Source organism: Caloenas nicobarica, chromosome 2 (assembly GCF_036013445.1).
Source record: "Caloenas nicobarica isolate bCalNic1 chromosome 2, bCalNic1.hap1, whole genome shotgun sequence".
NCBI lineage: Eukaryota > Metazoa > Chordata > Aves > Columbiformes > Columbidae > Caloenas > Caloenas nicobarica.
This window is the reverse complement of record NC_088246.1, coordinates 139,190,890-139,201,894: the sequence shown is the minus strand read 5'-3', so window position 1 is coordinate 139,201,894 and position 11,005 is coordinate 139,190,890. Positions and strand designations below refer to the sequence as shown.

The window sequence follows — 11,005 nt, the reverse complement described above, 5'->3', positions numbered from 1 at the left end:
CAGGGTACATTACTTTATGGCACAAATAAGTAGGTAAGAAATGACTGGACTATCTCAGTTATCAATGTATGCATATGCTGCAAAGAAAGGAAGAAGTTTCCCAGGATGTGTAACTGTCTCCTCCGATGAGATCGTACAGTTCCACCTTGGTCCCAAACCCAGCAAGGAGTATGACTAAGTATGACCCTAGTATATGGGCAAAATGTGCCACTTAGGGATAAATGAGCATTTTCAATACTCAGAGAGTCTGAGTCCTGGTACTCTCCAGACCATTACCCAAGTCCCACTGGGGCCCTGAGATGAAGATAAAAAAAGCTCTTCAAGCTGCATCTGACTAGGAGGAGGGTCACAGCCCTCTGCGTGATTAACCGAAGCTCTGGAACGCGAGATTTTGCTGTAATTTTTATCTTTAAGTATAACTACAAGTGTAATGGGAAAGTTGAGGGCAATCCTGTTCTCCCCAAGGCTCTTAAAGGACAGTGGCAGAGGCAAGTTATAGAGCCACAGATCCTATGGTTTCAAATAATTTTTAATTACTAACTGAAGTCTGAACAGGAAACAAATATTGAAGAAGGTTTGTCACTTGTTGAAAACTGCTGGTCCATAGGAAATCAGGTTTTGAATAGTAAGAAAGGAGATGAAGTCAGCCAGGCAATGCTTTTCCTCCTTCTGAAGATGTGGAGCTCAGATCTAGTTTTCTCACAGCACTAGGCATGGTTTTATTTTCCACCTTTGTAAGTCAATTCCCTACCACAGCCATACGTGACCCTGTAAGGAGGAGGCTGCCCAATTTCACGTAGCTAGCAACCACAGATCTAATTGAGGACGCTTGCAACAGGTTCATTCCAGAGCAGGCTTTCCTTGGATCTCTGCTTTTTCTGCTCTGTCTCTGTCGAAATGACCTTCAAGCCTCCCCCCTTAACATGTGCAATGCTCTTGCAGGCCAATCTGCCCCTGCTGCAGCGGGAGCTGCTGCACTGTGCAAGGCTAGCCAAGCAGAACCCAGCCCAGTACCTCGCCCAGCACGAACAGCTGCTTCTGGATGCCAGCACCACCTCACCTGTTGACTCCTCAGAGCTGCTTCTCGATGTGAACGAAAACGGGAAGAGGCGAACTCCAGACAGGTGAGCACCCCCGGTGCCTCTCACACCCCGCTCAGATACGTCCCGTGAGCGGAACGTGCCGAGCGCCACTAGCAAAGGGGCAGCGTGTGGGTGGGTGCCTGGGGGGACTGGGGTGGTGTTCCCTGGGTGCAGGTCCTGCCCACACTACAACTGTGCAACAGCTAAATTGCCTTTGTGTACGTGCGTCTGCACGTGTATATAGAAACGTGCACACACTGACTCAGGCAGCAAAGTCTTACTGGCCGGCCAGTGCCTTACTGACTGTTTAGTGCATAGTTCAGGGTGTTAAGATGGACTCAACGTGTTACAATTACACAAAAATTTACAAATGGTTTAATGAGTTATCAAGTTTTAGTAACCTTTTTATAAATGCTCTATGTTCCCTCCACCTGTTGCACAGACTATAAGTTTCCTTCATGGGCAGTTTGTGGTTGCAGAGATATAGTGATTGCAAATTGGGTCCATCTTTTTGAAACACACTGTATTTCTCTGTAGCATAAAGTAATGAGCAGCAGATCGCTCCAGTTCCCTCTGCAAGTCCTTTGTATTTGAGGTTTTGTTGGATTAAACAGTAAAAATGGGGAAAGTGGCTAGGCGCTCATATTGGGAAGTACAAGGCAAGCTCCGGAGTGCAGTCCCCGCTTTGACTCCTGCTGCTGTGCCATGTTTCCATACCCATATATCCAATATGCATAAGGATAGTTCTTCCTAATAGGAGAAATGTTCAATGAAATCTGTTTTATTGTTGAGCTGAGAAAGAGTCTGTGTAGAAAGAGGGTGAGCAAGTGCACATGTGCAAAGTACAGTAGCTTTAGGGATATGGAATGGTCTTTTCTTTTTCTTATTTGAATAAAATTCTTTGTTTAGTGTTACAATAAAATGACTCTTGTGGTTATTTATTTTTAACTGTCTTCCTGTGATACTGTTAGAAATTCAGCTAGCATATAAATATTACCTTTGAGAGGCCAGAATATTGGATTTTTCTTAGTTCTGTTTGCCATGGATTTTATAGTGTGGAAAACTTCTACAGTGCTTTTTTGTGAAATGCCACTACCTACGTGTATAAGGCATCACAGGTGTTCTAGGTATCTTTTAAATGAAAAAGATGAAGATTTGCAAAGTCAAGAAGGCTTACAAGTTTGTACAGGTGACATTGTGCAGGGATAGGCCATGATAGCACAAACCCTATGGAGAAAACAAAGCCTGAAAGTTCATGAGGCTGGTCGACCAAAATTCAACACCAAATATTTTGGTATATATGAAAGTGAGATATTAATGATGTAGGTGCAAGATCTTGAAAGCATCTACATAGTAAAACTTAAGCTACTGATAGCTAAAAGTGAACAGTAAAAAATAAAACACCATAGCCATTAGATGAAATTGTGAAAGTATTTGAAGTTGGTTGTGTTTCAGGGAAATAAATCCCTATGGACCAGAAATAAAATAAAGATACCAGCAGAGAAGCCCTTTTCCACGTATCCTCTTTTCACCATTTTTTCCTGACAACTACACCAAACTGAAACAGCCATTGGTGTTAACAGAAACCTGCTAACTGCGTCCAAGAAAGATGATTAATTTTCAGACGTTTTCCATGTAGTCTCTTTCTCTGTGCAGAGAGATAACATTTCCAAAGCTGAAATTTAGCTCCCTGGGGCAGTTCTGCTGTATATCCTCAGTCTTTGCAGAGTGGTGTACTGAAACATCTGTTAAAAAGACCCTTTAAAATCTCGTGTACCTTGTGAATAACTTAAATATCAGCATGTTGTAGTCCAATGTCAGTAGCAGACATGGTATTTGTCCTACAAGTAGATATACACACATTGAATTATAAGCCCGTGAGGTCTTCCTTGGCAGGGAATACAGAGAAGAGCGATGTGCCTTCTTCTGACAGCCGTAGCTCACCTTTTCCCCTGCTAACAGAGAGCAGTATTGCTCGCTTCTCCCATAAAGTCATAAAGGAAAACTGGGCAATAAAATATTTCCTTTGTTTTTCTTCCTTAGCTTTCTGGAATAATATTCCCCCCCTTTGAAGACCCAGTATGACAGTGTTGAATTTTGGTTATTTTGTAGTAAGTACAGTCTCACCGACTGTAGTTTCAGCCCTGGTTGCGTGGGAGGGGGTGGGTGGTGCAGGTAAAGACTGGTATGAGAACGTCATAACGAAAAGACCCCGTATTAGTCTTATAGCAAAAAGGACATAGGAGTAGCTCATAAGGGGACAGCAGATCAGAAGAATATTGGATTTTAAAGTCATACTTCATCTTTTAAATAAAACCGAGGCCTAGACCCAGAGGGATTTAAATCTGGTTTATGGACTTTTTTTTTCTCAGTGTTTCTTTTTAGTTAAAACACATGTGTGCTCAGAAGCCTCTGCTCTGCCTTTGGCTTCACATCCGAAGTCTCTCTTGGGCTCAGTCCAGCCTGGGGAGTCTTCAGTTCCTCCCCATGCAGTAATGCAGCTTTTGGGGTGAGGGGTAGACAGTTTAACTTCCAGGGCTGTGAGTAAGATGCTGCGTTGGAATTCCCGGGGTCCAGGGAGAGGCTGTAATGTGGGGTGTCCCACTGGCATGTGCACTCTGAGGTGCCAAAGCTCTCGACCAGCAGCTTCTGTCGATGGCTGCTCGAAATTGGGCTACTCAGTTCTGGGGAAGTGGCGTGTCAGAAAAACCCATCCTTTCTTTTTTGACCCTGAGATTCTTTGCTGAAATGAAAGACCTGGAAAGACTGACAACTCACCCGTTGGAACGGTGTCTTGAGCTTAAAAAATAAGTTGTTGTGTTGGTTTTTTTTTTCAGTATCAAACAACTCTGTCACTGGTTAGAGACAGCTATTTCTCTATTGACTATGTTTAAAGCTTTACAGAAAAAAATAAGTGTATACCATAGTTTTGGCCGAACGAAGTTCAGTGGGTTGTCTTGTGCACTCAAGAACGTTTGTACTACAGATTTAGTAAAAAGAACAAGGCCTTGTTGGAAAGATTCTTAAATTTACTGAATAGGAGTTTGTATGTTTTAATTTGAATAATGTAAGTAAATCAGCCACAAAAAGCTGTCCTCAGAGTTAGAGCATGCATAGACCGAGTATTGAAACCAAATACTTGTCTGGCTTTGTATTCATTACACTATTAATTATTTTAATTGTTTACAGAGGAGCAGGAGGAAACATGTGGAAATAAATATACCTTTTGTTTAGATATCTAAGTAGTTTTCAAATATACTAATAAAAATACAGCGGAAGATATGAGGCATCCTTTAAGAGAAGGGTTCACCATGATTGTTGTTAGAATATGGGAAAAAATTACTAAAAGGCAACGTCTTTTCAGGGAAACTAAATACAGTTGGAATAATTTTGTTTCGAGATACACCTCTCACTAAAGTAAATTGCGGCAACTTTTTCTCTTCCCAAGGGATATAATATAGACATTGTATATAATGTGTATGTATATGTATGTATGTCATATATATGTGTATCTCATATACAGATGCGTGTGTGTGTGGCTGTGCATATGATACATACACATATATGTTAGAAATATATATACACAGATTCTTCCATATTTTTCTTTTGGGCACAGGTAACTGCATACTGTTGACCCCAATAGAGGTAAAATAGGGTAAGGGATTAGGCAAAGGAAGTGGAATGTATATGTTGCACATAACCACATCCATCTCATGATTTCTTATTAAAGAAAATCCACATTCAGTAATTTTTTTCTGCTTATAATTTCATAACATTTTTTGCATATGCATTTTCCAATTCTGGTTATTTATCTGCATATCCAAATCTACTGTACGTGAGATTTTATAGAGCAATCTGACAGCAGAGCTTCATGTTTTACTGAATGTTTTCTTGGTGCATATGGTCTGACATGGATGAGCAGCCACGGTGAGATTTTGGAGTCTATTAAACTAGCTCATTAAAAAGATCAATCTGTTTCTGTAATAACACTGGGAACCATCAGTCACTGCAAGAGAGAAAAACTGACACCTGAGGAGACAACACATTTTGATAATTTGTTCATGACATGTCATGAACAAAGTGTTCCCTATATTTTGTTTACAACTTTAAGAGTTTACATTCTACTGTAGTAAAGCAAAGGAACTTGGACCAATGTGAGTTTTTGCCTAGTTATAAATAACATGATTTAAAATACATTAAGTAGAAGAGACCTTTTGCTAATTAGTCATCCTTGGAGCTTGCTAGGAAGGGCTATATGGCACATGAGCCTGTCATATAGTGACTGTGTTTATGACAGCTGCCTACAAAGTGGATATAGGGCATTTTTAAGCAAAAAAAAAATCTGTTAGGGTATCTACAAAACAAAAGTGGCCGTGGTTGTTTTGTGACTTTAGAAAGTGCTGGTGTGCTTGCTGTGCCCTTGGCACCCCGACAATGTATCCATGTTGAAGGTAACTGGAAACATGGACTGACTTTTATAATTCTGTTAGGCAAATCTTTTTAAGAAGTTCCTTCACATGTCGATAAGGTGAAGGATGCTCACAGGTCTCATAGCCATTCCCCTTGTAAGCCAAGGATAATTATGAGTAATTTTAAACATATTTTCATAATATGAATGGTTAGCACAGTATTATAAACAAAATAAGTATTTTATTCCAACAAAGCATTATCACATCTTTGGTGATCAAGACTTTGTTGGTGGAAGTCCAATTCGAATCAAAGCATCTTGCACAAATAGCAGATAAACAGCTTTGCCTCCTTCTTGCAAGCTGACTTCAGTGTTCTTTCAAATCAGTGCAATACTCTTGATCAAATGAAACTTAATTTTCCAGCAAAGGCAGTTTTACATGGTCAAGTTTCCTACACAAGAAATTATAACTTACAATAATGTAAAACTGAAAGGGTAACTTACAAACAACATAAAATCTGTTAAATGAGTACAGACTAATGACTAGTATCTATTCTGCTATTTTTAACCTGAGTAAATCATGGCTACAAGTAAAATGACCCCTTACATGTTTATAGCTGAAGGACCCCATCTTTATCATATTGCTGGTTTTCCAAACAATGGTGCTGATTTATGTGTATGTCAAGGAAAACGTGACCAATAGGAGCAAGAAAAAGAAAAACAAGAAAATGTGTCAGTTAGGCTTCCTACACGTTTAATGTTATTTCCTCTCTACAGCTTGTTGTTGCTTTGCAAAATCAGATGAATCAGATACAAATCAGATGAAAACTGTGGGTGTTTTGAAACTGGTACTCACATGGGTCTGCCAACACCTGTGAAACAACAGTGCTTCCCCAGGCACCTGGAGAAATGTTCCTTTCCCAAGGGGGTGAGACCTGGAAAAACTAGTAGGACTGAGAGCAGAAGCAGAATAGTAGGTTAAGTTCAGAGCATCTGAATTATGGCACTCCTCAGTATTTGACTCTGTCTTTCATCACTATATTCCGATATAGTACATTTGCCAGTGATTCCTGTTCTTATGAGACTTTGGAGGTTGTTACTTTTTAATGTACTTTATATTCTCAAAAACACTAAATGAGTTTATATACAGCCTCATTCTGGTATTCTGCTAAGTTGTTAATTTTCCCAGTGCAGAAAATATAACAACAAATTGTAGAATTAAGATTTCAACACCCAGAAATGAGCCAACAACCATTACTCAGTTATAATAGGAAATACGGGAATTTAATTTCAGTAAATGTGTTTTCAAAAGTAATGTTAATTTCTGTGTTAGTTAGACTCAGGGTTCTAGATGAAAATGGATATGCTGGTGTGTTCTCCAAGCTAATGCAGTTCATTCCAGTTCAGTTGATTAAGTATAAAGCATTCCTAATAAAAAAAACCAAAACCAGAGGTACCCATACAGTAAGGTGCAAATATGTATATTTGTATGAAAATATATTATTTTAATGTTTTCATTATAGTTCAGAAAGGGAAAACTGGATTCCTACTTGTCGCAGTTTTCTGGTTTGCTTCTCCTACAAGTGATCGAAAAAGACAACAAAATTATTTAATTATTTATAGTTTGCAATTTTTTTTTCTTCATCTTTGTTAGAGATCATTCTAGCTGTAACACTAAAGAGCTTTGGCAAATGAGTAGGTTGGCTCGTACATACAGGACAGTCCATATTTTGCTTACATAGTATTTTTTACAATTGAAAGACCTGGATATAGAGTTTGAGCAGATATGTGCAAAGGGAACACACACCAGAAAATAAATGCAAAACTTGTCTTGGAGAGCTGTCAAAAACATCACTACCCATTGGGACTTATTGCAAGGAGTTCCAGCCTGCCAAAAGTCATTAAAAATATATGATGGTCCTCAGGTTTTCCTGATTAGGAGTTTTCACAGCCATTCTGCGTTTGCTTTGGAACAAGGTACATACTCCACTTTAAGAAAATATGTCTTTTATAGCTCTGCTCAAAAGTAGAACAGCTGTCCTGCTGTACTGGTGAAATATTCTCCCCTCTTTGCCAAGTTAAGGTATAATAAAATATGTATACATACAGCTTTTCTGGCATTAGTGGTTGTGGTGAGGTCCTTGGAAGATCTTACTCCTCCTGAAAGTGGTGCAACCCGTCTTTTCGTTTCTTGCTAGTAATTGCAAGATCTTACTTTGATTGTCTCTCCCAGTGGATATTGGCAAAGATTTGGGTTCATCCTTCCTTGCATTGACACTTAAGGAGAACCTATTGGGGGGCAACAATTAATACATGGAGTGTTTCTCCACAGACAGTTCCTCAAGGCTGGTTGGTTTGTGGGGGAGGGTTTGTTGAAGGGCAGTTGGTTTTAACAGCAGGCAAACAGGAAAATTAAATAATTAAATCAAATTTACCTTCCTGTCAAGGTGGCAAAAGATTGTGTTATTACTAGGAAGATACATCATGCCATCTGTAAATCATGGAGTAAAAAAAGTTCTCTTTAAAAACGGCTGGAATGTATCAGCTGTTTAATGAAGGTTTTTGGAAGGAGGAATGCAACCTCAACAGTTTGTGATATTATATCTAATAAAATTTATGTTCAAAGCTAATATTTGGTAGGGGTTTTTTTTATTCCAGTGGTAAAAAACAACAACAAGAAGAACAAAAAAACCCCCATATGTCAGTGAAACTAAGCTTCCCTAAAAGGAGTTGTGAAGCTGTTGAAGTAACTCTAGCCTTTCACTTTATTTTATTGGAAAATACATTCAGTGTGAGTTCCAGGTTCTCAGGCAGAGGTGCAAACTAGAGGCTTCTTTGGAAATAGCTGATCATGAATCGAATTAATGAGTATCTATAACATAAAAAATTGCCCTTCTCCCTGATAACTCTCCAAAATTGCCTGTTCATACAAACCCTGTCTAAGAACAATGGGATGGGAAATCTTGAATGTTAATGAGGGCTTGAGTCCCACCACATCTTCCCGCGAAATTAATGACAGGCATAGCACCTTTGACTAATGTAGCCAAGATGGTATAAAAATCTCTGAAGGAAGCGTTTCTTATCATCTGGAGTGATTCTTGCTGGGAGCTCATCCTGGCATTATATACAGCCAACCTGCAGCACACCGACACGTGTTACCATAAGACTGTGTGTGATCCTTTTTTTTTTTTTTTTAAAAAAATACCAAACCTGCAAATTTCCCCATAACACTATCTGCTATAGCACTACTGAAGTAGGAATTTCTCAGCCTTTGGCTTCATGTGTCAGCTGATTGTTCCCGTTCTGCAATTACATGCGTATCCATCCCATCAGCTGGTGATTTCAGTGAACGCCGCTCACTCTCCAGCCTGGCTCTTTAAGCTGCTGCTTTGGAAGGTTCCCCCTGCTAGTTAGTATTTCTCAAGTTACAGGGAAAGTTAGACAAGGTGAATGTGTCCTTTGTATATTTTGAATAAGCAGTGTTATGAAATGTTCTGCAACACCGCATACTTGGAGCAAAGTGAAAGACCAAGCTTTAGTTCCTGAAGCTGCACGTGTAGGTGGGGGGGTGTGTGTTCCTGAGCAGCTCTGCTCACTAAGTGAATTAAAGTTCCTTCACTTTGTTTTTCAGAACCAAAGAAAATGGCTTTGACAGAGAGCCTTTGCACTCAGAGCATCCAAGCAAGCGGCCCTGCACTATTAGCCCAGGCCAGCGGTACAGTCCAAATAATGGCTTATCTTATCAGCCCAATGGTCTGCCTCATCCCACCCCACCTCCACCTCAGCATTATCGTTTGGATGATATGGCCATTGCCCACCACTACAGGGACTCATACAGACACCCCAACCACAGGGACCTCAGGGACAGAAACAGACCTATGGGTAAGGCATGTTGATTTTCTGCATTTTTTTTTCCAGGTTTATCTTTTCTGTGTGATTATATACTGTATGTTGAACAGGGGTTTTTTTGCCAAGTAAATGTACCTGCCATTCAGATGTAGCCTCCATAGATATTTGTCCATCCTGCTGCTTCTAATGGCCTTATTTCAGATTTGTGTTTGTCAAAGTCTTTTCCACGCTCTAGAGCAGGGTTGTCAAACTCGTTTTCACCGAGGGCCACATCAGCCTCGCGGTGGCCTTCAAAGTATGCCAAATGTCATTTTAGGGCTCTGTAAATGTAGGAGTGGTTACATTTATACAGTCCTAAAATGACATTCGGCCCTTTGGAGGCCACCGCGAGGCTGATGTGGCCCTCGGTGAAATGAGTCTGACACCCCTGCTCTAAAGCAAGCGAGGCAGGAGGAGGAGGAACCTGGACTTCCACAGCTGCGTAGGTGACATGGGCACCAGGTATCTGGCAGGCAAGGATAGGTAGAGCCTTTTGTTTTTCCTCTAATGTCACATTAGTGACAATAACAACATCAATAGAGCTTGATTTCAGCTTAGACCAGAGGAAAGCCTTTGGGGAAGTGTTTTGTGTGTGACATCTCAAGAGTACAGTACAGCATGGGGATGTCTGCAGAGGATGCGAACAGCAGAAGCACCAACCACACCCCACGCAGCACGTTTTGGTTTAATGGGATGTCTGATGCTCTTGGATTTGCCTGGCCTGTTTGACATCTGCACTTACTATTCTTCCTTGTTTTAAACAAATCTTCCATAAAAGAGGGGCATTTACAAATATTCAGCATCTGCATAAAGGAGGCAAAACGAAGAGCAAGTGTCGGCTTCTCTTGAGTGTTGATAATAAATACTGGCTTGGTTGTATCATCTTGTCAGCTGCTTTGATATATGTGCTACATTTTAACCACACGTTGTTTAAACATCTGTGAAGGGATGAACCCTTAATGATGCTCTGTTGACATGGTAGTAATTACTGCATTTAGTGAAATAACATTGAGTTTAGACTAATATTTTTTCAACTCTCTGAAGTACAGCTAGTATTCAATACATTAAGTTAATGAATAATTGTCTTGCTGACTTTGAGTAGTGCAAATGAAAAATTATATATTGCATTATATGCATTATATATATTATAGTTGTATATATAGTCAGAAAGGGTTGTGTCCATTTCTGAGAGGTCATCTTGAACTTGCAGAACTGAAGGCATTAAATTGAGTAAAACAGTAGCATCTTGTGTAGGGAAAAGTGCTAAAGAGAATTTAGAGCAAAATTTTTAAGCATCCATTTATTTTTGTGGTGGCATTCCTGATACTAGACCAGATATTGTGTGGTGTATTTGTCTGATAGGCTCTTTTTTCTTTTTTTTTTCCCCCTAGAGGACTCGCAACATTGTAAACATGATTTGCTCCTTTTTGGCAGGGTTGCATGGCACACGTCAAGAAGAAATGATTGATCACAGGCTAACAGACAGAGAATGGGCAGAAGAGTGGAAACACCTTGACCATGTAAGGCATAAATATACTCTTATTTATAATTGTCTGAAAGGAGCTCTGTTGAGACAGGAATTTAAACTTTTTCTCTTAAAAAAAAAAAAATGAATCCCTGGACAAGT

At 39.8% G+C, this 11,005-nt stretch overlaps 1 protein-coding gene across 3 annotated transcripts in view; it reads left to right on the top strand.

Annotated features, from left to right (window-relative positions):
• The window catches only part of RUNX1T1 (RUNX1 partner transcriptional co-repressor 1), a 114,325-nt gene that overhangs the window by 75,534 nt on the left and 27,786 nt on the right, over nucleotides 1–11,005 (top strand). For all 3 annotated transcript variants that reach the window (XM_065627763.1, XM_065627764.1, XM_065627765.1), the window contains 3 exons: nucleotides 943–1,124; nucleotides 9,122–9,372; nucleotides 10,813–10,898. In XM_065627763.1, coding sequence (XP_065483835.1) covers nucleotides 943–1,124; nucleotides 9,122–9,372; nucleotides 10,813–10,898 — 519 coding nt within the window. The remainder of the gene's footprint in view (nucleotides 1–942; nucleotides 1,125–9,121; nucleotides 9,373–10,812; nucleotides 10,899–11,005) is intronic.